Genomic DNA, 26,790 nt, shown 5'->3' with positions numbered 1-26,790 from the left:
CATTCCTCTAACAGCAGAGAGCAGACCCCGGGGAGACTCAGCCACACCGGGCATGACCTCTGGCTTGGCGTCCCCCTGCCTTGCTCACCTGCTTTCCGATGTCTTAAGTGTGCTTTGGCAAGACTATCCAGTCCTGGGCCAGGCAAGGGTGGTGAAGATCACAGGCTGTCCCCTCCCCTCCCAGGTTTCAGGGCGCTTGGCTCTTCTGTTGCTGCCAAGCCCATGGTGGACACCCACCTGGGGGTCCTGGATGGCCCAGGGTAGGGAAGGCTCTGCAGCCTACTGGGGCACCTGAGTGGAGAGGGGCTGGGCCTCCGGGGCAGGGCAGGTGCTGACTCATGGCCTCGCCTGGCATTATAAAGGAACCAGCCCAGGGGCTTCCTGCTGCCTGCTGACCGAGGATGGCCCAGGGCGCGGTGATCCACGTGGCCCCCGAGCAGCCCACCCATGCTGTGTGTGTGGTGGGCACCGCGACCCCGCTGGATGTCTGTGGGTGAGAGGGGCGGTTCCTGAGCCTGTGGGGGTGGGGCAGGCGGGCAATGCCAGCCGGGGCTGGGTGCTGCTGGCACGGCTAAGGCTCTGGGCAAGAGATCTGCTAGGGAGATAAGCTGGGAGGTGTGGGACCCACCACAGCCAGGTCTCTGTGAGGTATAAATACCGCAGCCAGGCCCTGCTGTAGGCTGACGGTGGTGGGGCCAATGGACAGAGCTGCTGAGCTTTCCTACCCGGTGAAATGACTTTGAAGATTAAGAGTGACAATTGCAAACATGTTTGTTAAGTGCTCCACGGTGCTGTTTGTTAGGTACTCCATGGTGCTGTTTGTTAGGTACTTTGAAGTGCTGTTTGTTAGGTACTCCATGGTGCTGTTTGTTAGGTACTCCATGATGCTATTTGTTAGGTACTCCACAGTGCTGTTTGTTAGGTACTCCAAAGTGCTGTTTGTTAGATGCTCAGCAGTGCTGTTTGTTAGGTACTCCTCAGTGCTGTTTGTTAGGTACTCCACAGTGCTGCTCGTTAGGTACTCTGCACAGTACCGGGCAGATCCCCAACAGTTATTCACTTATCCATTCTTCCACTCCCTTGTTCATTCAACAAATATAGACTGAGTACCTACTGGCACCGAGACCTTTGCCAGGTCACACAGGACAGTGGAGGAAGCCTCAGGACAGAGTCTGGTGTCACCTGTCATGTGGGAATTGCTGCAGCTTCCCCCACAGAGCTGTGGCCCCAGTGATGTCCATAAAAGTCTCTGGGACGTGCCCACGGTCAGAGGCTGGCTGACCCCAGCAGTAGGAAAACACTCGGGGTCTGGGGGGGTCCCCATGTCACCAGTGAGAGGCTGGGGACACAGGCAGACGAAAGCCCGGTGTCATCAACGGACGAGCTGCTTGAGGGTGGGTGCAGAGATGACAGGGGCCAGAGCTAGCTCAGTGTCCATATCCCAGGCTAGCCCTCCCCAGGTCAAGGTCACGGAGCTTCTTTGGTACGCGTCTGCGGTGTGTACATGCTTATAGACTCAGGTGTGTGGGAGAGTGTGTGGAGGCCAGGATAAACTCAGGAGTCATTCCTCAGGCTCTGTGTTCAGAGGTCAGAGGACAACTTGGAGTCAGTTCTCTCTTTTTACCACGAGAGTTCTGGGACTGCAACCCACCTCATGAGGCTTGGCAGCAAGCGCCTTTACCCGCTGAACCGCCTGGCTAATCCTGATTGTGGTTTTCAAATGGGGAGAATTGACATGTGATCAGACAGGGGTGTTGATGCCAATGTGGATGTTTGTCTGTCCCCTGGGAAGAACCAATATAGCCAGTGCAAAGGGCCTGAGGCAGGGGCATGCCCACTCAGCGGGAAGAGGGGCAAGAAGACAAGAATGGGAGGGTGCCCTGGGCAGGAGCAGCAGCCTGTGTAGCTTGGGTGGGGCATTGGACGGACTTCTGCTCTTCTCAAGGCTTGGTCTGCTGTGGACTGCTGTGGAGGCGTGTTGAGCAATGGAATAATTCCATGTGTGGACTTGGTTAAATGCAATCACTGGTTGCTGTGTGAGAACAGATTGCAGGAGACGAGGGAGGAGGCAGGAGATGTCAGGGTCAGGCCATGGGATGGCTATGGAGAGTGAGGTCAGGATTCTGACCATCTTGACAGGCTCTCTCACTACACTGGAGCTCACCAGACAGGCTGGCTGGCCAGTGAGGCCCAGGGATCCACCTGTCTTCGCTTCCCCAGGACAGGGATTGCAAGCGTTCACCACTACGCTTAGCTCTTTTTTTTTTTTTTTGTTTTGTTTTGAGACAGGGTTTCTCTGTGTAGCTCTTGCTGTCCTGGAACTCTCGCTGTAGACCAGGCTGGCTTCGGACTTATGGAGATCCTTTTGCTTGCCTCTGCCTCCCAAGTGCTGGGATTAAAGGTATGCACCACCATGCCCAGCTACCATGCTTAGCTTTTATACATGGGTTCTAGGGATCAAACTCTGGTCCTTGTGCCTTTCACATGGCCATGACCAGACTCTGATGAAATAATAAATAAATAAATAAATCATTTTAACTGCTCCAGCAGACAGTGCTATCTGAGCGAACCCTTACCCCACGGCTGCTGGCTAAAACAGACACACTGACCTGTGGCCCAGTGAGTCAGGGCACCCAGGCCTAGTAATAGCATCCGGCTCCCTGACCCCACAAGCATGGGAACCAGGTGAGGACACCCTCACTTGTGTTGAGGGGACAAACAGAGCCCCATGTGGTTTGAGATGAGTGGTATTGAATGGTGTCCCTGTCTGGGACACTAGAAGGTGTCCACAATGGGACCACAGGCCTATGCTGGGAGTGAGTGCTGTGGATTAGACGAATAATTACTCCGTGTGTGTGTGTGTGTGTGTGTGTGTGTGTGTGTGTGTGTGTGTGTTCAAATGTGTTCTCAGGGAGGGCCAGGCTTCACACATCGTGGTGTTCTGTTCCGTTGAGTGAGTAAAAGAAAGTTGAGCACAGGAAGGGGTCTCATTGACACTCAGTCACCTGGGAATCTTTTTGCAGAAAGAGAAGGGGAAAGACAGACAGATGGACAGACAGACAGACAGGCAGACAGAAAAGAAAGGGAGAAAGGGACGGAGAGAGGGAGGGAGGAGGAAGGAAGGAAGGAAAGAAAGAAGGAAGGAAGGAAGGGAAGGGAAGAAAACACACTACAAAAAAATAAAACCCTTGGCTGTTCATTCCCCTCTCACCAGGGCAGACCCCCAAGCCTTCCCAGCCTTTTCCTACAATCCTCCAGGAAAGTCTCTCTCTGCCCTCTTTGTTCACACAGCTCTGACCCTGGAGTGTTGTGCGGATTCTAAAGGTGGGGATGAGGAAAAGAGAAAGGAGAGAGAATGTTCCAGAAGTCAGGCTCCTCCACACCTGCCCTGTGACCTCGTAAAAGAGAAGCTTCCTCCTTCACTGACCTCACTGTGACTGTCTATGTCACTCCCTTCCTCCACAACCCACACTGGCTCCCCATTCCCCATGCGCTGTGTCCTGAGTACTGCTGACCAAAGCCTATAACTGTTCCCTGTCCCCACCTCCCAGCTTTATCATCTCAGAGTCTCTTGAGAAAGAAACTTGGGCGTCGCTCTTCCCTTGTCCGGCAGGTTCTGTTGACTTTGAAATGAAACAATTGCTTCATAAAATAATAATAATAATAATAATAATAATAATAATAATAATAATAATATAGTTAAAAACAAACAGGTTTTCTCAGCCACCAGCTTCATCTGTTCCTTATCAAGCCTGGGTTCTGGGTCCCTCAGCTTCCGCTCAGTTGGGTAACTCAGCAGCTGCCTATCAGTAGCTTCCTGGGTGTGGTTCTTATGCCCGAGGGTGCACAGAGTACCCTGGAGACATGAGGAAGCTCAGACCACTGGGCTCCCCAGTCTGCAGCAGCAGGTCTGAGGATCGAGCCTGGGAACCTGTCTTCCTGTTTCCAGGGGAGGTTAGGCAGCAGCTCTGGGGCCTAGGATCACACCTTGGCTGTGGCAGGTCTCTGAAGGATGCAGACAGGGAAGATGTGTTCCTGTAGATAGTCCTACACTCACCGATGCTTACCTGTGCCCTCGGACCTGGACCGGTAGCCGGGAGTTCTTCAGTGACAGGGTCCCAAGGGAGAGGACAGGGGATCAAAAACAAAGAAGACAGGAAAGTTGAGACCAGATCTCGCCTAAGCTGATGGCTTGTGCCGACCAAGTTTATTAAGAGTACAGCATCCTCTTTACAGTCAGCAGAAAGCTATCATCCCGTGGGACAAAGTCAGCAGGAAGCTGGTCAGGCAATGTCGTACAAAGGAAACACTTTGTATCTCAAGTGCACCACAGACCAAGCACACGATAGCCTTAGCCCGGGGATGGATAACTCCCGTCTCTTCAAAGGGCAAGAGTCAGGTGCCCACAAACTGAAACCTTAACTCCTTCAAGGCCCCGGCCCCAGAGTTTCTTGCCAAGTCCACCCCTGAGCAAGGACACAGAACTAAAGTTCCCTTTGTCCTTTTATCGGGGCCTCTGAGGTCAGCCTTGGGTCAGCCTGGCTCCCATCAACTTCTATAATTTTCATTTTGAGAATTTCATACGGGAGTACTGTGCTGACGTCATTCCTCCCCTCCCTCCCCGCCCTGGCCTCCAAGGCTACTCCTGTCCCCTGACCTATGCCCTCTCAAATTCGTGTTGCCTTTTAACGTGTATCTCACCCCTGATTGAGTTGTTTTGTAAGAGGATGTGTCTCAAGAATGTCTGTCTGCTCTGCTTCTGGGCGGTGGTGATGCACATTTTTAATCTCAGCACTCAGGAGGCAGAGGCTAGTGGATCTCTGTGAGTTCGAGGCCAGCCTGGTCTACATGTCAACTTCCATGACAGTCAGGGCTGTATAGTGAGACCTTGTCTCAAAAAAGGAAGAAAAAAAAAAAAAAAGATGATTTGTTCTGCCGCAACTCCGGAAATCTCATTTTTGTTTTGTTTTGGTTGTTGTTGTGGGGTTTTTGTTTAGGGGGTATTTTGAGGCATCTCTCCAGCCCCTGTACGTGTGATTCTTTATCTGCACACAGCCCTTGGTATGCCCATTGCTGAAGGTCCGTGTGAACACACTGCTCTTTGGGTGTATAGGAGATGCCTTTGATATACACCATCCTCTGCTGTCTCTGGTTCTGGTGTAAGGCCTCCAATCAGAGGACCCCCCTTCCGTATTTTCATTCCCTCCTGGCTGTCATACCATATTTACTCTCCGGCCAGAGCAAGCCCAGCGGTGGCCTGTGTTCCTTCCTGCCGGGGAAAGGAGGATTGCTGGAGCCAATATGGTGGTGGGCCAGGCCCTCTCACTGCTGGTGTCTCTGCTGGCCTCTGTCACTCTACAGCTCTGCTCCTAAGGGCTGCACGTCCTTCGGCATCACAGCCTCCCCAGGAGTGGTCGTAGATGTCGCCCACAGTCCTCCAGCCAAGAAGAACACCACCAGTGCCTCCAAATGGCCTCTGGACCCCGAGCTGGAGGTGACCCTGCAGGTGAAGGCAGCCAGCGGCAGCACAGATGACCAAAAGGTGGATGTGATGACTGGGGTGGGAATGGGGAGCTGCTGGGTGGGGTGGGGGCTGAGGGTGGGATGGGTGGGGGGCTGAGGCCAGGCTGGGATGGGGGCCTGGTGGGTGGGAGATGTCAGCCCCACAGCTGCTTCCACGCACAGGGCCTACCCTGGGAGAGCCTCCTTCCCCTGGGCAAGTTCACAGTGACCCCTCCCTCCACCGTGTCCTCGTAGATGGCACATCCATCCTTGTCATCACTGGGATCAAACACCCGATAAAAACCAGCTTAAGGGAGGCAGGGCTGATTTTGGCTCACAGCTTAGGGGCGCAGTCCATCATGGTAGGAGGGCGCAGAGGCAGGTGCCTGAGTCAGCCGGTCACATGGCATCTGCAGTCAGGAAGCAGAGGGAGATGATGCTGGTGGCCAGCTTTCTCCTCTCCCCTCCATTCCGTCCCAGCTCTAGCCCACCACACAGAGCCACCATATCCAGAGTGGGACTTCCTCCTCTGTTAAACCTCACTAGAAACACCCTCACAGGTACACCCAGAGGTGGGTCTCCCAGTTCTAAATGCAGTCAAGTTCATGGTGAAGCTTGCAGGGGCCTACGAAGGCTGGCGTCTGGATCAAGCTCATCGGCTTAGCAGCTGTTTACTAAACACCATCTCATGCAGAAATGAGCCAGGCGCTGGGGTGGGAGGCTGCAGTCCTTGGGGGCATTGGGTGACATACAGGTAGACAAACATAAACCGTGGCCATGAAGTCTCTGAAGGTCACAGGCAGGGAGCCCCCGGGAGCACCTTTTGTGCCCCAGTGTGAGTGTCCAGTGGACGCTACAGTGGGTCACGACGCCTGCTTGCAGATTTAGAAGGCAGAGGTGTGAGCAGGTGTGACCCTCTGTGGCTCCCCTCGAGGGTCAGGGTCGCTCTCTTGGTCTCTCCTAGCTCCTGTCAGGAGGCAGTCAGCACTCCCTGAGATGGTCACTCACTGTGGTCACTCGACACCCACCCTCCCCTTCCGTGTGCTTGCAACCCCCTCCCTCCCCACCCCACACAACCCACCCCCACCTCCTCTCTCCACCCCATTCCCTCCCCCACCCACCCACAACCCACCCCCACCTCCTCTCTCCACCCCATTCCCTCCCCCACCCACCCACAACCCACCCCCACCTCCTCTCTCCACCCCATTCCCTCTCCCCACCCCACACAACCCACCCCACCTCCTCTCTCCACCCCATACCCTCCCCCACCCACAACCCCCCCACCTCCTCTCTCCACCCCATTCCCTCTCCCCACCCACAACCCCCCCACCTCCTCTCTCCACCCCATTCCCTCTCCCCACCCACAACCCCCCCACCTCCTCTCTCCACCCCATTCCCTCCCCCCACCCACACCCACACCTCCTCTCTCCACCCCATTCCCTCTCCCCACTCCCACACAACCCACCCCACCTCCTCTCTCCACCCCATACCCTCCCCCACCCACAACCCACCCCACCTCCTCTCTCCACCCCATTCCCCCTCCCTTCCCCACCCCCACACAACCCACCCACCCCCACCTCCTCTCTCCACCCCATTCCCTCCCCTACCCACACACAACCCACCCCCCACCTCCTCTCTCCACCCCATTCCCTCTCCCCACCTCCACCCATACATGACCCACCCCCTCACCTCCTCCCCCCACAACCCCATCCACAACTCCCTCCCTGATTGGGTGCTGCACAGAGACTTGATGCTCTCCAGCTGATGCAGAGGCCATGGAGGGATGCAGCTTACTAGCTTGCTCAGCCTGCTTTCTTATAGAACCCAGGACCACCAGCCCAGGCATGGCCCCACCCACAATGGGCTGGGCCCTCCCCCACCAATCACTAATATAAAAAAATGCCTTACAGTCAGAATTTATGGAGATTTTTTTTTCAATTGAGGTTCCCTCCTTTCAGATAACTCTATATTGTGTCAAGTTGACAGCCAATAAACACCTCCTTGAGAAATCTCCCCTCACCCCTTTTCTCAGGCTGAGTGGATTCCTCCATTCTGGACTCCCTTGAGCCTTTCTATAGCATTGTTGTTAGCTGAGTTGAGCTGGATTAAGCCCACACCCAGCAGGGCTCAGACTGTGTTTGTTGAATGACTAAGAGAAGTCATGAATGGCCTGTTATTGTCTTATAGGTTCGAATTTCATATTATGGACCAAAGACCTCACCGATCCAAGCCCTGCTCTACCTCACTGGGGTGGGTAAGTGAGGACCAGGGTCCCAAAGAGCTGCCAGTGGCGCACACCTTTAATCCCAGCACTTGGAGGCCGAGGCAGGCAGGTCTCTGTGAGTTCAAGGCCAGCCAGGACTAAATAGTAAGATCCTGTCTCAAAAAGAAAGAAGGGGAGGGAGGGAGGGAGGGAGGAACCATAGAACTGCCTTCTGTCTCCACACAGCACATCCCTACCCAGCTGGGCATCTTTCCAAGACACAACATGATTAGATCTTACTTCAGAGCAAGCAAAGAAAAATGATCACTTCTAGCTGTCCATACATCTGGTGGTTCATAAATGCCCCCTTCCCAGAGAGTGAACACAAAGAAACACAGATGGGGACCGGGCATGAGGGTAGAGTGTTTGCCTGGGTAGCATGAAGCCCCAGGTTCGATACCCGGTAGTGCATAAACCAGGTATGGGTGCACATCTGTACTCAGAGCCCATGAGAGGTAGAGGCAGAAGGTCAGAGAGGCTCAAGGTCACCCTCAGCTACGTGCAATTCTGACAATTAGTCAGTTAATGTAAGTGCAGGTGAAGACAAACACCACAGTGAATAACTGACTTCTCGGGCTCGGGAGGAGGTACCTGGATTCTATGCTCAAGTCTCTCTAACTTTTTAATGCTTTAGATTATATATATATATATCAGTGTGTGTTCTCCAAATTCCATTATTATGTTTTATTTTTATCATACTAATAACCCATTTATGCGCATGTACTTGTATTTCTTTAATATTCATCTTTAAATAGAACCTATGAGTGTGGCTGGAGAGATGGCTCAGTGGTTAAGAGAGTGTACTGATCCAGCTGAGGACCCAAGTTTGGTTCCCAGTACCTACATCAGGTGGCTCACAACCACCTGTAACTCCAGCTCCAGAGGATCCAATGCCCTCTCTGGCCTCCAAGGGCAACTACACTCATATACCCCTCATCACATACATACATAATTAAAAATAAAAATAATAAAATATTTTTTAAAGTCCATTGTTAGAATCACAGAGTTCAAGAGCTAGAGGCTAGCCTGGACAACATAGTGAGACCTTGTATCTAAGGTTTTTAAAATTAAATCCATTTTTAAGGAGATCTCAACCTGAACAACATACTCTTTTTGTTTAAGTGTGTATTAAATATATTAACAGCAGGTGAACTCTCCAAGTGTCATTTCATTGATGAATTTCATTCATGAGTATATATTTAAATAAAATGGGACTTACTTTAATGTCAGGCCCTGTGCTGAGATGTTGCATTTAATTCTTACAATAAACCGGTGAACTTGACCCCATGATCCCATTTCACAGATTAGGAAACTGAGGCTCAAAAGGTGAACACATTTGCTCAAAGAACTACTTACTGAGAGGTGGGGAAGCCTGGGGCCACTGTGACTGTGATGGGATGTCCCTGTACTCATGCGTATTAGTGTATCTACTATGGCACGATAATAAAAGGTCATATTGTCCCTCTCATGTAGGCCATGGGTCCCCATGCCACACTGTGAGACACACAGGTCTACATTATGGAAGCAACTGTGGTCACACATTCTGATAAAGGGAAAGGAGTTCACAGACACACCTGTCCCTTGCTTAGACATTTGTACAGGGTAGGTTTGGGGACTGTGAGCTTTTTCCCTGACATAGACACACAGGTGTAACAAAGAACAGGCAAAGATAGAGGGTTGAGGCTTAGGGGTTGGGGGGTGAGTTCTAGAGGACTCAAAGTGACCTGGCAGGGGTGTGGAGGCTTCGCTGGGGTGGCTGGGAATTGCTTTGGCGTCACAGTCATGGCTCCCAAGGAAGGCAGAGTGGTCGGAAGACCTGGCTGTGTTCTCTGAATTGTGGTCTGTTTCTTGGGGACCAAAGGGTGGAATGCCTTCCCCTCTGAATAGGAGGAATAGAGAGGCTCCCATCCTTGGGGTCGACCTGTCCGTCAGGGCCAGTTTGAGAGCTTCACGGCTCACACTTACCAACTGTCCCCTCATGCCAATTTCAGAGGTCTCCCTGAGCACAGATGTCACCCGCACTGGCAAAGCGAAGCTGGCCAGGACTAGGAAGGATCAGGTAAGGCTCAAATGTCAGTCAATACAGGCTTTAGAACCATGGTGCTCTCCGATTGCGCCTCCTGGCGGTGACGAGCTGAACAGCGGCAGCTCGCCAGCGTCTCATTAACTTGTAAGGGGCAATCCTCACCAGGAAATCACTGGTGACCTTTTGGTTTAGGCATATTCCATCTCTTTACAAGATTATATTTACAACCAATTTCGGGTTCAGAAATGGTGTTAGCCTACAAGCTGGAATCTCTAGTCACCCAGGGTCTCAGCTGTGGCTCAGAAATGCTCCCCAGATGTTAATGACTGATGGATGAGTTCCCCATGGAGCTGCGTACAGGGGTGAGTGGTGGAGAGTGATGGGGAAGGAAAGAGACAAGAGTGGAGGGAGAGAGACGTGAGGTGTGGCAGGGAGTGTATGCTGCAGAGAGATGGTTGGCCGGGGTAACGGAGGAGACTACTGTTAACCCGGGGTCTGTGGGCAAATTCCAGAGTGCCCTTGGGACTTCAGAACTGCCTGCGTGACTTTGTGTTGGTGGCTAGTATACACTTTGGCAGGCTTCCAATGATGGACTGGTGGGGGCAGGGGAAGAGTGTGGCTTAGAGTGTGCCTAGCATTGCAATTTATCCAATAGTGCATAATCTATCCTATTATATAGATCTCTACAGGCAAGGCCACCTAGAGTTAGTTCATCATTGGGCAGATGGTGCCCAGCACCAAGAGTGGCACTCACATCGGGAAAGACTGGTTTGTGTTGTCACGTGAGAGCAGCTGTGTGGTGGAGAATCTTGATAATCTTATGTATTTGACTCCATTTGTTAAGCCAACATTATTTATTTACTTGTTTATTTGCTTATTTTTACTTTTTCAAGACACAGTTTCTCTGTGTAGCTTTGGCTGTCCTGGAACTCGCTCTGTAGCCCAGGCTGGCCTCAAACTCACAGAGACCCGCCTACCTCTGCCTCCCGAGTGCTGGATTAAAGGCGTGCACCACCACCGCCGGCTAAGCCAACATTTTAAAGAGACTTTTAAAACATATTTTACTATCAGGCTTCTTTTTAAAAAATAGAGATAAAATGAGGCTGGAGATGTAGCTTAGTTGGTAGAATACTTGCCTAGCACGCACAAAGTCCTGGGTTTAATGCCCAGCACCACGCAGACTGGGTGTGATGGCACAGGCCAGTAATCTCGGCTCTCAGAGGTGAGCACAGGAGGATTAGAAATTGAACCTAGAATAGATGCTGTCTTTAACAAACAAACACACAAACACCGATGAATCACATTTAGATTTGGTTATATTTGGAACCATCAAAAATTTACTCTTGCAGGGCAGTGGTTGCACACACCTTTAATCCCAGCACTCAGGAGGCAGAGGCAGGCAGATCTCTGTGAGTTCGAGGGCAGCCTGGTCTACAGAGTGAGTTCCAGGACAGGCATCAAAACTACACAGAGAAACCCTGTCTCGAAAAACAAACAAACAAACAAACAAACCCTAAAACAAAAACAAACAAACAAACAAAACCCCACTCTTTGGGCCCACAAATTGCTGGATGAGAGAAACAGACAGAGTAGGAGAGAGAAAAAAACAGTCACTCATTTCCCAGGGGCTGACGGGATTTGAGAGAGTTCCTGATCGTGTCTTTTGCCCTCCTGATATTCCCAGAGCACCTGGACCTGGGGCCCGCGTGGCCACGGTGCTATCCTGTTGGTAAACTGTGACAAAGAGAACCCCATGTCCTCCAGAATGGACTTCGAGGACGACAAGGTCTTGGATAACAAAGGTAAAGAACAAAGGCTGTGGCCATCTTGGGGACAAAGGTCGTGGCCAGGTCCTAGGACAAGGGCTTACTCGTCAACAAGGCTCATTTGCCTACATGGTTTTGTAGCCCCTGAATTTGGGTTTAGTGAAAGCATGCTTGTGGTAGCGTGTCCACATTACACAGGAAGGAATGGAAAAGTGTCCCAAGAGAGTAAGTGAGCCGCTAAAGTCACACAGCAGTCAGAAAAGACCAGCGTGGGCTCCTGATGCCCCAAGAGGCTCCGCTTTCCATGCTTGGCTCCTGTCCAGCCCACACATCTGGGCTTGACTCAGACATGGGGCTTAAATGAAATAAAAAAGGAATGCTAGTCCCCAGATATTGCACAAGACCCCGGTGCAACCGGGGAAACTGAGGCATAGAGAACTTCAGCGCACAGCTTGTCTAAGTCACACAGCTACTCAATGGCAGTCGGCATTTGAGGCCCAGGCAACCTGTCTCCTTGGCGGGTTTAAGAGGTTCAAGGATGGTGGTGGGCGCAGCAGGATTTCAGTGGGTGCTCATCCATGACACCGGGGTAGGCCAGGGATGGAGGGGGAGACAAGTCACCTGCCTTCCCCGAGGGGGGTGGGTGCTAAAGGGCTACAGCTGATGGGCCAGGGCTACGTCTTGCCTGGAGGTCATGGGACTGTGTGGGAACAACTGTGTGTCTAAAGTGTGCAGCTGGCCAGGGCTGACACCAGGGACATCCTTGAAGGATGCTCATTAATCATGACCTTGTGGGCACTCCCAGGGCTCCAGACAACAAAAGCTCTAGATGTACCACCTCATATTCACACTCCCCACCCTTCGGCATTCTCTCTGCCCTTGTTTACTGATAGAGAAACTGAGGCATTGTGAAGAGTGAAGGATTTCCCCAAGCTGACCCAAATCCAGGTTGAGCCCACATCCTGGCCTCCTTCACTGTGGCCCAGCCATCAGCAGTGACCATTTGGCATTTCCATATCACCCCAATACACAAATCTGTGCTGCCCACCACCATGTACCACCGTTCGAACTTGAGTGCTGGGGTCACGGCAAGAAACAAAATGGACATAAGGCCCTGTTGCTCTGAGTTTCTATCCTTAGCTCCCTTTTTGGAGACACCCACAGATAAACATCATATATATGCTGAAGAGAACGGAGCCAGAGGCTGGCAAGATGGCTCCGTGGGTAGGGGCGCTTGCTACCAAGTCTGATGACCTGAGTTCCGAACCTGGGTCCAGCATGGTAGAAGAAGAGAACTGACTGCTACAGGTTGTCCTCTGTCCTCCACACACGTACCACAGCCTGTTCAACCTCTCTCCCCGCACACACGTAATAAATAAGTACATGTGGGCTGGGACTGCGGGGCAGAGTTCTCGCCTTGCACACATAAGACTCCAAGTTCAGTCCACAGTGCTGTGAAACAAAAACAAACAAGTAAATATAATAAAAATGAGCAAAAAGAACACTGTTTTTTTTAAAAAAAAAGAAAAGAAAAGAAAACCAGCTTCCTTTGCGGCAGGGTGTGGGGGAGTGTGGCCTCACTCCTGGGGACACAGCAGTCTCGGACCACATGCTTCTTGTTTCAGATCTGCAAGACATGTCCCTAATGACCCTAAGCACGAAGACTCCCAAAGACTTCTTTGCCAAATATCAGCTGGTGCTGCACGTGGCCAAGGCCCAGATGAACAAAGTGAGGGTGTTCCGGGCCACACGTGAGTCGGCCAGGCCCTTCCCTGGCCATCTCTGATGCTGCGCCCCCATGTTCCGTTCCTGCCCCCACCGGATGGGGCACTGCCCTCTCCCACTCCCCTTTGGCAAGTAGCTCCCACGCAGCTATGGTGTGCTTGGTTCTGAGCGCCAGACACAGGTCTCTGTCCTCTGCCTCCAGATGAGGTGACTTGAGGGAAGGTCAATAGATGCCGCGTCCCAGCTGGGAACAAGGACTTCCTCCAGTGAGCATCCACCTCTCTCCTCTCTCTCTTCTCCTTTCTCTCCCTCTCTTCTCTTCCTTTTCTTCTTCCCCCTTTCCCACTCTCTTATTTCTTTTTCTCTTCTCTTTCCTAGCTCCTCTCTCTTCTCCCCTCCCCCTTCCTCTCCCTCCCCTCCCCCACCGTATGCCATGAACCCACTTGGGCTCAGATATCAGTAGCTTTGCGGTCTCTCACACCTGCTAACCAGGCAGCCGCAGCCTCAGTTCTGAGCGCTGGGCTCACAACCATGAACATGACCAATTCTTTGCCCCATGTCACTTTCATCCTAGTGGGTGACAGGTCAGATATTTAGGAACAGCGTGTGGAGAGTGGAGCTGGGGGCAGAGAGAGAGAGGACAGTCACAGGAGAGACTTCAGGTGCTCTCAGGAAGGGCGTCCCAGACAGAAGGACAGCAGGCCCCGAGGTGGAATGTTCCTGTGCATTTGAGAAATGCAGGGGAGCCAGAGAGGCCATAGTGGGGTGTGCAGGGTTTAAAGTGGTGAGTGGAGGCCCAAGGGGAGGGGCATGTACTGATGTCTCTGCTCTCCCAGGGATAGTGAACAGTAGAGGACTTTCCAAGGCTGGACATGTTCCCACTCCCTTCCATCCTAGACAACTAACTAATCAAGCTGATGGACTGATGGCTAACTTTGTGCTCCATCTAGGCACCGTCACCCACAGGAAGCCCCCCCACTTTCCTCTACCATTGGGGTCTGTCATGTAATGGTCCTTTGGTCCTCCATAGTCGCCCAGGAGACAGCACAGTGTGCTTGGGGATAAAAGAACGTATGAGTAAATGATTGAGCGAATGAATGGTGAGTTAGGATGGCGTTGGTGCCGGTCATGCCCGTCCTGGACCCCCTCTAGTCAGCCCTTGGGTCACAGTGACACACAGGGACCCTGGGCATCAGCACTGAGGAGAGGAAATCAGCCGCAGAGGCGTGCTAGGGCTAAGCGTCCTTTGCCTCTGTCTAGGAGGCAAACTGCCGTCCAGATACAAGATGGTCCTGGGACCAGAGCAGTTCTCGCACCGCCTGGAGCTGCCAGGCGGCCAGCACAGCACGGACTTCTACGTGGAGGGTCTCGCTTTCCCTGACGCCGACTTCCAGGGGCTCATTCCCCTCACTGTCTCCCTGCTGGACAAATCTAACCCAGTAGGCCTCAGCCTAAGGGTGGGTGGGGGAGGGGGAGCATGTGGACCCTGCTTGACATGACATCCTTCTCATCTCTCCCCTGCAGGATCTCCCAGAGACCCTGGTGTTCCAAGACAGTGTGACGTTTCGTGTGGCCCCCTGGATCATGACCCCCAACACTCAGCCCCCCCAGGAGGTTTACGTGTGCAGGTGAAGCTATAGGGGGGTGGGGTCTGGGTGCTACGTTTGCTGGAAATGGAAAATCAAGCTCCCTGCCCTCAGACGTTGGAAGACACAATTTGCTCAGGACCCTGGAGAGAGGGACATATTGTTATAGTCACTCCTCTGTGGTCATGAGGGCTGATGTTCTTAGATTTTCTGAAAACGAAGACTTCCTAAAGTCATTGACTGCTCTGACCAAGAAAGCCAAGTGCAAACTGACTGTGTGCCCCCAGGAGGAGAATTTGGATGACCAGTGGATGCAGGTACATGACCCTGTCCACCTGAGGCCAAGGGACAGCCTAGAGATTGGGGGCCATCCTTCCTGGGATGGACTGGGAGGAAGGAGCCTCAGAAGGTCCTCACACCAGGGGCCTCAAGCTGAGAGTTCATCTGACATAGACTGTGAGCCACTGTGCCCCACCCCCCATCTCCATGCCCATCCCCTGACTCTCACCTGGTGCCTTTTGCCCATCTCTCCTCAGACGTTTCTCTTCTCATCACCCATATCCCAGTCATGCTCATCAAAGGCCAGCAGGAAGGCTGTCCCTCTGTGTATGCCATCCCTCCAGTGGGACTGCGTCCCTCTTCCTGTCTGATAAGTCCCGCCCTTGTCATCCCACCTCTGGATGTAGGCTGATCCCTCTGGAAGCTGCAGACAGGTCCCCATCTTTCACCCGAAGGAAAGGAAATAGCCGAGGTTTCCATTCTGTAACTTGTCGTAGTGACTGTCCCCGCACCTTGCACATCTGCCGGCTGGAGGGACAAGGTCCTCACCAGATTCATCTCTGAAAACTTGGACACCCACCTACAGTGCTGGCTGGGCCTCCTGCCTGCCTCCTGTGAGGTCCAGAAGGCTGTTCACGCCTGGGCTCAGTCAACAGCCTTCCCACTGAAGCCTCTCTCTAGCCCAGCCATACTGGGAGCCCTCTGGGTCTCCCAGCATTCCCTCAGCACCCCTAGTCATCCCAACACTGGATGTTCACTGTCCTCAAGGACAAGGCTTAATCACCCATCTCAGCCATAGCCCAGGGTCCCCCACAGAGTCAGGGCCTCTGTCCTATTCATTTTCCCAGCAGGCTGTGCAGGACGCAGGTCTGCATCCTCATAGATATTATTGGGGCTCAAGTATCCCACAGAGTTTGTTCTTGACGATAATGGTTAGCAGGTGGGCTGAGTCCACACCACATTGGGCACATACAGCAGCCTCTCTGCACCCCTCCAGGATGAAATGGAGATTGGCTACATCCAGGCTCCCCACAAGACGCTGCCTGTGGTCTTTGACTCCCCGAGGGACAGAGGCCTGAAGGATTTCCCCATCAAAAGAGTCATGGTAGGAACCCTGTAGGCCTGTTCAAGACCTAGCCACCCAGTGCCCCTGGCCTTGAGGCCTCTCCCTCCTCAACCAGGCCACTCAGTGCCCCTGAGCAGCCTGGTTCCCAAAGCTGAATTCCTGCTCCAGCAAGAATCAATGGGTGGTGCTGGGTCTTTCAGCTATTACCCTGATAAGATCTGGTTTCTCAGAGCCTCATCATGCATGAGCTCAGCTGATCCTTGGAATAACCCTGTGAGGGGCATCCTGGGCTACCTAAGAGTGCTCTCGCCACAAAGCAGGAGTTCCATCTCCTGGGTGTGGTTTGTCCTTAGGGGGCTCAACTGGGGCTGTGTTGGGGCTTCAGGATCAGCCAGGCTTTATCAGCCACACGCAACACATTTTGGGAGAGGGAAGTGACATGTTGGTGAGTCACACTGGCCTGGCCTGGCAGATGCATGCCAGCTCAGCACAGGTCATCACTATCATAAATAAAAATAACAGTGTGTTTACTGAGCCCACGTGCTTCCGGCCACGGTGCTGAGCTCTCCACGGGCACTGACTCATTTCATGTGACAGCCAACGATAGAGATGCTGGGCCCATTCCACAGAGGTAGAAAGGCTCTGTGTGAAGACATCAGGCCTCCCATGCTGCCTCTCTGCTCTCCCAGGAAGACCCTAGCCTTCACTGGGGCCTAGAACCCTGAGACAAAGGAGAGACAAGGTTTGCAGCCAGGAGTCATTTTGCACTCCAGGGAGGGAGGCAGTAGCCCGCCCCGTGCCAGAGGGCATGGCAGGAAGGAAGGAAAAGGTCCATCTCCTCAACAGTTTCTTTTGCTCCTTCCTGGCACACCCTAGGCTTGAGACCGAGCTGCAGCTGGGCTCTCTGTGTGGGCTGATGATGGAGGCAAGTTCATCCCCTTTGGAGGTGGGAGCACCAGCCTACTGTGGCCAGGACTTTGTCCCCCCCAACCCCCCTCACACACACACACACACACACACACACACACACACACACACACACACACTCTGGTTCCCATCCTGCCTGCAGTGGCTATATCCTACCACTTTGATAACCCAAAGACCAGCCTCCAGGGTACAAGCCAGACCTCCAGCATCTGGCGACACAGACAGACGCTGAGCCTGGGAGTGTCCCCTCTGCCTCATGGAGCCTTGTGTGAAAGGAAGCTGCAGCAGGCCCTTGGCTGGGTACATGCACAACACCCTCACCTGACTCTTCCGTGTGAAAAGAACCAAAGTAACAGGGAAACTGTCGCCAGGTTCCCACGAGTGTCATCGTGGACCAATCTCCCTGTCCCTTCCCTGCCTCCAGCCTGCCAGGTTCACCCAGGGCCTTGGCACATGCCATATGCCATTCCCTTTGCCACAAATGCACCTCCCTATTCTGCCGCTAGGTGACCCTCAGCCTTCAGGTCTCAGCGTCGGTGTCCTACCCAGGAGGGCCTCTCCTGACGCTGTCAAGGCCACCCCATTGTCACAGATTGCTTCTGCTGCTGTGATAAAACCTTCTGACCAAAAGCAACTTGGGGAGGAAAGGGCTTACTTGGTTTACACTGATACAGAGGTCATGGAGGGGTGCTGCTTAGTGGCTTGCTCCTCATGGCTTGCCCAGCCTGCCTTCTAATAGCACCCAGGACCACCAGCCCAGGGGTGGTATTGCCTACAGTGGGCTGGGCCCTTCCATAGCAATCGTTAATCAAGAAAATGCCCCACAGACCTGCCACAGGCCAATCTGATGGAGACATCTCAACTGAGGTTCCTACTCTCCAGACGATCTTGCGTCAAGTTGAAAAAAAAAAAAAAAAAACAACTAACCAGCTCTTTGTGCCAGACACCCCCTCTCTCCCCAGCTCATTCCTCCCGCCCCATGGTATTTTGCTGCATTATCTCCACCACGTTCGTTTAGTTCTCACGCGCCTGGCCAGGGTGTGGGGCCGCTCTGCTACTGCTGTGCGTGGACAGTGATGTGTGCCCTGCTACCGCTGCAGGTGGGCAGCTGGCATGTAACCTGCATGGTGCTGGTCTTTCACTAAGATGTTGGAAAATTTCACATCGCCAGGCATGGTCCGTCCACACGCTCAGTGCTAGGGAGGCAGAATTTGAGGTTATTCTGGGCTAAAAAGAAAGACCTTGTCTTTAATATATGTGTGTGTGTGTGTGTGTGTGTGTGTGTGTATGTGTGTGTGTGTGTGTGTGTGTGTGTGTGTGTGTGTGTGTGTGTAAAAAAGGAAACAGAGGACTGGGAAAGAAGCTCTTCCTGTTGCTTCTCTTTTTGGTTGTTTTTTGTTTTGTTTTGCTTTGAGATGGTATCTTGCTATGTAGTCCTCGCTGGCCTGGAACTCATAGAGATCCACCTGCCTCTGCCTCCCAAGTGCTGGGATAAAAGGCATGCGCCACCACACTGGGGCTCTTTCCATCTTAAGAGAGCATTTGCTGCTCTTGTAGAGGACCCAGGTTCAGTTCTCAGCACCCACATAATGACTCACAACCCCCTGTAATTCCAGTTCTAGGAGATCTGACGCCCTCTGCTCGCCCCGTGGGCTCTAGCACACACATGGCACATATAAACTCATGCACACACATATACACACATAGAAATAATGGATACACAAATAAGTAAATTTTTTTAAAAAATGAAATGTAAACAAAACCCTGCTGTTAAAGCTAGGTCAATGCTGTGGACAGCAAAGTCACTGATCCGCTTGCCTCTATGGCGCTGTCAGTTTAGAACCTGAGAAATGGGGGACCTGTGTACATTTTAAGTCAGGGAGGGTGTGTCCTGCTTTACGTTATAAAGAGATTAGACTCAGGGGCAGGGCAGAGTGGGAAAGGACCAGGATTGATGAGGGGCAGTGACTGCCCTGTGGGAAGTGGTCACACTCCGAGTAGCCTTACAAGACCAGGCAGGCCAGCAGGATTTTCTGGCCATCGGCAGAGAGACAGGGCAAAGGTGGCCTCCAGGCTGTCCCCTGGGAAGGGAGGCCCGTGGGAAGGTGACAGGTTGCTGAGATGAGGACTCCCGGCTCTCCTGGCGGGACAAGTGGGAAGCCAGGCAGGTGCCCACATCTATCTGACTTGTGATGTCCCGTGTCCGGGGGAGCAGAGGTGACTGGAGGTGTGATGTGGGTGGTGGGCTCAGTTCACAGATGGGATTCCATGGGACGGCAAAGCCACCTGGCCAGCCGCTGGCACCAGGAAATGAAGGAGGCACAGCTGGGCCTGCCCTTCCCCCACAGGGAGACAGAGAAGGGCCACAATGGAGAGACAGCACAAGGCCACTACAGGCGGTGGCATCCAGCACAAGACGTTTTCTCTTTAGGCTCTTCCCTGGGGCCTCTGTGACGGACGTGAGGCCGCACTTTGACTCCATCCTGCGGCAAGTGACTTGAGGCCTTTAGAACTGTGGGAGGATAAACCAGAGTTATATTAAGCCACATTCCTGGTGGTGATTTGCCACAGCACCCACAGAGCTCACGCATGGGGGTAACAGACGTGTGACCTCTGGTGAAGACTCACCTGGGGATGTCACAGACACTCTGTAAAGCCCATTCCAGGCCAGGGTCAGGATGGGGACATACTGCGGACCGAGTGCTGGCTACGGAGGTGGCTTGGGTTCCTGGCCCTCCTCAAACTGGCTGAAGGAGTCCCTGTCACCACTCATTCCCTGTTCGCAGCCCTTGAAGAGAGAGCCAAAAGAACGCGTCGAGATTCTGTTCTGCGCATGCGCTGCAGACCCAACAAGCTCGCTCTCTTTCAAGGGTCACTGACTCGGTCCAGCATCCCTTCCACAGGGCACAGTCATGAGCTTCCTCCCTGTGACCAAATCAGCCCTAAACCTGCAGCCACCATTTCCCCCCGGGGACAGTTGCCTCTGATTCTCATTGTATCCTTCCATCTCAGGGTCCAAATTTTGGCTATGTGACCCGAGGGCCCTATACAGCAGAGGTCACAGGGCTGGATGCCTTTGGGAACCTGGAGGTGAGTCCCCCAGTCACCGTCAGGGGGAAGGAATACCCACTGGGCAGGATTCTCATCGGGAACAGTGGTTACTCCAGGTAAGGAGTGGGAGGGGGTGGCCGGGTCCCAGGTGCTGGGGTAGGGGACAGTGACAAAAGCCGCAGTGGAGCCTCCCTCACTTCCCCAAGCCTAGGAGGCCAGCAGACATTGAGAGGAATTCACACGTAGGGTGAGGAACCTCCAGAGCCTGCCTCTGCCCGCTTACATGCCTTCAGTCAATGACTGTTTACTGAGCATCTACTATGTGCCAGGAGCTGGGGGTAGGACAATAAGTGTGACAGACAAGTCCCAAGGATCAGGTAAGACAAGCACAGAAGAGGTGTCCTGGCATAGGAAGGAGCACGTACAAAGGTCCTGAGGCAGGAATGAAGGTGTGTGTGGGGGGGCTAGAACAAATTGAAAAAAGGAAAAGAAAAGGCTGACTCATGTAAGAAGGCCTCACAGAGAAGATTGGTCTCGGGGAAGGGAAGGGATGTTCCCGAGTCCACACAACAGACAAGGGATCGGCCACGTGATCTGACCGACTCCAAAGCCCATGCTTCTCCATCACAAGGGCACTGGACTGAGTCAGCGGGCAATGTTTTCTGTGGTTTGACACTGATCCTATGTACCTCAGTGGCTGTGCCTCAGTTTCCCCCCAAGGAAGTTGCAGTAACAAAGCCTAAATTGTTCAGATGTCAGCTCCACAACAGCAGCAGCCCGGGCTCCGTGGTCCCCCGTGGTCCCTTCCGTAGGTGGGAGGGGCCTTGAGTCCTCTGCCAGTCCACCGACTCTGGATATCTCCCACGGCCATGCCCATTGCGTGAATTTTCCCAGGCAGGGTCCCAACAACTGACCAAAGTAATGGTTTTTCTAAGACCCGATTTGGGGGTGCACTGGGCTTACGCTGAGCATGGGAGGGGTTACTCACAGGTGGGTGGGTGACCATGAAGCATCAGTGGAGTCTCACCCCAGCTGCATGACTCCCCCACCACTGCATCCATGGACCTCCTCCCCCATTTCAGTCAACCTTCCTCCCACACTGTGGCTCTCCACCTTCCTAACGCTGTGACCCTTTAATACAGTTCCCTGTGTTGTGGTGACCCCCCCAAACATAAAATCACTTCTATCACAACTTGATAACTGTAATTTTGAACCGTAAACATCTGTGTTTTCTGATGGTCTTAGGCGACCCCCGTGAGAGGGTCACGGCCCACATGTTGAGAACTACTGCTCTAGTACCTCTTGAGAGCACATGACACTGTTATGTTAGGGCAGAATCACATACAGCTGGAAGGGGTGTAGGCAGGCACTGGAGTCTCACAGGAGGGTCCAATGACTGTCCCCACTCCCTCCTTCTCTGAGGGAAGGTCAGCAGACCGGATCTCAGGGCCGCTTGTGAGTAGTCACTGTGTCCTTTGATGATGTTGGTGGCTGTCCTAACTTCTTATCCCTGTGAGGACAGCAGCGAGAGCCGGGACATGCACCAGGCCCTGCAGGACTTCCTGGGCGCCCAGCAGGTGCAGGCCCCTGTGAGACTCTTCTCTGACTGGCTCTTCGTGGGTCACATCGATGAGTTCTTGAGTTTCGTCCCAGCACCTGACAGGCAGGTGCGTAGCCCTTCTGCATGTAGCCAGCCCTCCCTCTCTGGGACAGAAAGGTGACAGAGGGTGCCACACCCCCTCCTGGGAACCCCAGGTCGGGGGCAAAGCCGCCCTCTGACCCCAGTGTTTCCCAGCAGGGTTTTCGGCTGCTGATGTCCAGCCCGAGAGCCTGCTACCAGCTGTTCCAGGAGCAGCAGAGTCAGGGCCATGGTGAGGCACTGCTGTTCGAAGGGATCAAGAGTAAGTTGACCATGGTTGTCTATAGTCTTCACTGCTCCACGAGATCCTAAGGGTTAACAGAGATTTGTGTACCTACTGGGGGGGGCACTATGCTCAGCGCTGCCCCCAAGTTCCCAGTGAGCTACTAAGACAACACAAGGTATTTTGGGGATGCCTGAGTCTGTCCGGCTCAGGGAAGGCTTCCTGGAGGTGGCAGGGCATGAGTAGGGGTTAGTGGGATGGAAGGGGCTGTGAGATGACCGGAAGGAAACTTTGCAGACAGGGAACTGAGAAGGCTCAGGGGCAGCAGAGAGAGAGAGCTGAGTGATGTCTGTGGGGTGGAATGTTTTCAGTAAACTCAACAGGCGGGGTCAGAGGCTAAGGATCCTCTGGGGCTCGAGAGTTTTCTCTAAGTACGTTTGAGTGTGTTAGACAGAAGCGAACAAACCAGCCCCACCCCCTTTTCTTGCTTGGTTTCCTTGCCTCTCTGTGTGGCTGGGAATGAAGTTCAGGGTCTCATGCATGCTAGCGAAGTGCTCTGTCACTGAGCCCGCCCACCCCAGTCTCCTCCCTTCCTAAGAGCCTCTGGATCTGGAGTTGGGGATGTAGCTCAGAGGATAGAACACTTGCCAAGCATCAGCCCCATTCTGTCCTCAACACCCATAAACCAGATATGGGGGTGCACACCTATAATCCCAGCACTCGGGAAGCTGAAGACCAGGGTCATCCTTGGCTACACAGCAAATCTGAGGCTAGCCTGGGCTACATGAGAGGCTGTCTCAAAAGTAAATATAGGGACTGGAGAGATCGCTCCGCAGTTAAGAGCACTTGTTATTCTTGCAGTTATTCTTGCAGAGGACCTGAGTTTGATTCCCAGTTCTCACATGATGGCTCCCAACTACCTGTAACTCCAATTCCAAGGGATCTGTCACCCTCTTCTGGCTTGTGCTTGTCTGGGCATCAGACACTTGTGGTGCACAAATATATATATATATATATATATATATATATATATATATATATATATATATATTACAAATTGTAAAAAATAATAAATATCAATAGGCTCTGAGACCAAGGGTTAAAGCTTCGGAATTGGAAAAGCACAGACCACCAGGACCTCGCTCATTTCTCCAATTCTGACCCACCCCTGAGTCAGGCGTCCAATCATGCTGTGTCGCTCCCAAGTGGACCTGAGGCCCCCCCAAACAGCCTTCCTCAAGCAGCTCCCCTTTCCAGGTGGCCAGTGCCACCTCCCGGGGACATTGACATGGCAGCCTCATTTACTGGGGCCGGGGCCACCGCAGTTGGCGCTGCTGGATCGGAGGCTGGCGCTGGAGTGGAGTTCGTTGGCTCCTGTCTCTCAAGCAGCAGCTTGTCTTCTGGGCCACTTTGGGCTTCACCTGGTCTGAGGCTGTGGGCTCTTCTGCTCGATGGCCGCCTTCCTCACCTTCTGTGACACATGAGGTGCCGTGGGGTCACCCAGCTGTCCTTGCTCCTTTGGCTCTGTGCCAATCCTGGTGCCTGAGTGTGCTAAGTTTTACCATTGAAGACATTTCCGGAACCCCTCCTCCAAAACAAACTGGATACCCCTTGGAGATGGATGCGCTGTGGGGAGCAAGTGCATCTTGAATCAGAACATCCCCACTAAAGAGATGGGGACACTGGGTGCAGCTCTGCCCCTCACTGGAGGGTAGCCTGCCTCCGAAGTTAGGTCCATCTTTTCTCTCTCTTCCTCCATGACAGGAAAAAAACAGACGATCAATGACATTTTGTCCAACAAGAAATTGAGAGACCAGAATGCCTATGTGGAGGTATTCAGCCCAGCTGTCCTGGAGACGCTGCATGGGGTGGGGTGGGGTGGGGTGGGTAGAGTGGGATGAGGTGGGGTGGAGGCCTCTCAGGGCTGCTCACTACACATTGACTTGGCTACTGGCCCAGGGTCTGAAGCCCAGGGTCTGAGAGCAGGAGGGGGCGCGTGTGAGGTTCCTGGGAGCCCGCACCCTGGATCTTACCCATCCCTGCCCTTGTTCCACACTTCCTCCTCCCCAATGCACCCCCTTGGTCTCCCCACCAGAGCTGTATTGACTGGAACCGGGTGGTACTGAAGCGGGAGCTGGGCCTCGTGGAGGGCGACATCATTGATATCCCACAGCTCTTCAGGCTCGTGGGGAACTCCGGAGGGAACCCAAAGGCCGAGGCCTTCTTCCCAAACATGGTAAGGAGGTGACAGCCACTACCCAACTTCACCTCACTTAAACGGCTTAAATCTCAATGTGCAACCAGGAGAGGCCTAAAGTGGGCCGAAGGCGGGGGCAGACGGTTCTTCCTTCACCCTTTGAGGCTCCCGTGGCCCTCATGGCACCCAGAGCCTCTTCTGAGCCTTGCAACAATGTCAGGAGTTGGTCCTCTCATTGCTTTGCTTTACAAAGGCAGTTCAGAGAGGTTAGGTCTCTAGCGCAAAAACACACAGCAGGTAAGAGATGGCAGAGCCCGGGTCTGCCTTCAAAACCAGCTCTACCCTGCTGCCTCCAGGCTTCCATACAGGGGTCAGGGACTGGCAGACATGGGCCATAAACAAAGTGTTCAGGGGTGGCATTCATTGCCAGGAAGGAAGCCCATGGGGAACAGGGCACCAGAAGAAGTGGTGGCAGCCCCTCCCTTAGGGAGGGGCCAGATTTGACATTTCAGAGCATGGACACATTTGTTACTTAACTGTGACCCCAAGTGCATCTTCCCGCCTTCCACGGAGTTTTTACCAGCCTTCTCCAAAGAAAGCCCACAGGTTGGGTGGAGACTTACCTAGCTGTAGGGCTGGGGGCTACAGTTCAGGAAGGAGCCAGTGATGTTTATCAGCACAGTCATTTTCTAACAGGGCTCCCCAGGGCTCCGGGGTTCCGAGGCAGTGGCTCAAATCTGGCCATTGAGGTGTCTCCTCCACATGTTGAATGACTGCAGAAGACTGTTTAGTAGGTGAATCTGTTGCCCTCTCTCCCTGAGGCCCATGCATCATAGTTCACTGTGGTCCAGCTTCTCAGTGAGCTTAAACAGCTTGAGACATTTTTACCAATAGAAGGCTTGTTCCGCCGGGCGGTGGTGGCGCACGCCTTTAATCTCAGCACTCGGGAGGCAGAGGCAGGTGGATCTTTGTGAGTTCGAGGCCAGCCTGGTCTACAGAGTGAGATCCAGGAAAGGCGCAAAGCTACACAGAGAAACCCTGTCTCGAAAAACAAAAAAAAAAACCCAACCAAACAAAAAAAAGGCTTGTTCCAAGAAAATGGGGGTGGGGGGCGCGCTGGAGAGCAGGCTCAGAGCCAGCTGCTCTTCCAGAGGTCCTGAGTTCAAGTCCCAGCAACCACATGGCGCCCTCTTTTGGTATGCAGGAATACATACACAGAACACTGTATACACAATAAATCAATAAATCTAAAAAAAAAAAAAAATCAAGAAGAAAACACAGTGTTAAAGTGTGCCCAGCACATGAGAGGTGGAGGGAGGCAGGAGAGTCAGAAGTTCAGAGTCAGCCTCGACAACATAGTGTATATGGGCTACATGAAACCCTGTCTCCAAGAAGAGATGTGTGGGCTGGGAGTCAGAAGCAGTTGCTACTCTTCTAGAGGACTCAGGTTCGATTCCTAGCACTCATGTCGGGTAGCCCTCCAACTGCCTGTAACTCCAGCTCTAGAGGATCCGATGCTGTCTTCTGGATTCCTTTGGGCACCTGGGCACACTCGGCAGACACAGACAACATGAGTAAACATAAACTTAGGGGGCAGGAGATGGACAGATGGCTCAGTGGCCAAGGACACTCATGTGTAATCATGAGAACCAAAACTCAGACCCCAGGTGACAAGCTGGCTGTCACCCACACGCCTGTAATTCCCACTCTGAGGGAGGTAGAGACAGAAAAGTATCTGGGGCTTGCTGGCTTCCAGCCTAGCTGGGAAAACAGGATCTCCAGGATCAGAGAGAGACCTTGCCTCAAAGGAATACAGGGGAAAGGGACAGAGGAGGACACAAGAAGCTCTCCTTGGCCTTCTATGTGCACTGCCACACACACACACACACACACACACACACACACACACACACACACAGAGAGAGAGAGAGAGAGAGAGAGATACACACAAGTAAATGAAAGAGGTATAAGAAAGCACAGGCCCGGGGCTGGAAAGATGACTCAGTGGTTAAGAGCATTGGCTGCTCTTCCAGAGGACCTGGGTTCGATCCCAAGCACCCACGTGGCAGCTCACAACTGTCTGAAACTCCAGTTTCAACGGATCCAGCACCCTCACACAGATACACGTAGGCAAAACATTAATGCTTGTAAAAAATAAATTTTAAAAAACATTTTAAAAAGCACAGGCCTAGTCCTGTGGGTCCCACACTAGCCGCTGTCTCCTCTGATCTGAGCCCCCACTTTCTCACAGGTAAACATGCTGGTGCTAGGTAAGCACCTGGGCATCCCCAAGCCCTTCGGGCCCCTCATCAATGGCCTCTGCTGCCTGGAGGAGAAGGTGCGCTCCCTGCTGGAGCCGCTGGGTCTGCACTGTACCTTCATCGATGACTTCTATGCCTACCACATGTACCATGGAGAGGTTCACTGCGGCACCAACGTCCGCAGGAAGCCCTTCACCTTCAAGTGGTGGCACATGGTGCCCTGAGCCCCTGTCCTGGCCGGAGGTTGCTGGCCCCCTGCAGTGAAGTGCAGCAGGAGAT

At 53.1% G+C, this 26,790-nt stretch overlaps 1 protein-coding gene across 1 annotated transcript; it reads left to right on the top strand.

The window, feature by feature from the left end:
- The first annotated feature begins 401 nt into the window (after positions 1 to 401).
- Positions 402 to 26,790, top strand: Padi4 (peptidyl arginine deiminase 4). Its single transcript, XM_059256237.1, has 16 exons — positions 402 to 493; positions 5,362 to 5,542; positions 7,690 to 7,756; positions 9,757 to 9,824; positions 11,476 to 11,593; positions 13,183 to 13,308; positions 14,543 to 14,721; positions 14,807 to 14,910; positions 15,074 to 15,185; positions 16,145 to 16,252; positions 20,153 to 20,307; positions 21,714 to 21,858; positions 21,990 to 22,092; positions 23,818 to 23,885; positions 24,149 to 24,289; positions 26,502 to 26,790. The coding sequence occupies exons 1-16, from the start codon at positions 402 to 404 to the stop codon at positions 26,733 to 26,735; spliced, it is 2,001 nt and encodes a 666-aa protein (XP_059112220.1). The 3' UTR covers positions 26,736 to 26,790.

Source organism: Peromyscus eremicus, chromosome 2 (assembly GCF_949786415.1).
Source record: "Peromyscus eremicus chromosome 2, PerEre_H2_v1, whole genome shotgun sequence".
Taxonomy (NCBI): domain Eukaryota; kingdom Metazoa; phylum Chordata; class Mammalia; order Rodentia; family Cricetidae; genus Peromyscus; species Peromyscus eremicus.
Note: the sequence above shows the minus strand (reverse complement) of the source record. Positions and strands in the feature narration are given on the sequence as shown.

Excerpts from the sequence above, each read along its gene's own strand:
- Padi4 (XM_059256237.1), top strand. The coding sequence starts at position 402 with ATGGCCCAGGGCGCGGTGATCCACGTGGCCCCCGAGCAGCCCACCCAT. Across the intron at positions 494-5,361 it reads ACCCCGCTGGATGTCTGTGG|CTCTGCTCCTAAGGGCTGCA; the intron begins GTGAGAGGGGCG and ends GTCACTCTACAG. Across the intron at positions 13,309-14,542 it reads GAGGGTGTTCCGGGCCACAC|GAGGCAAACTGCCGTCCAGA; the intron begins GTGAGTCGGCCA and ends GCCTCTGTCTAG.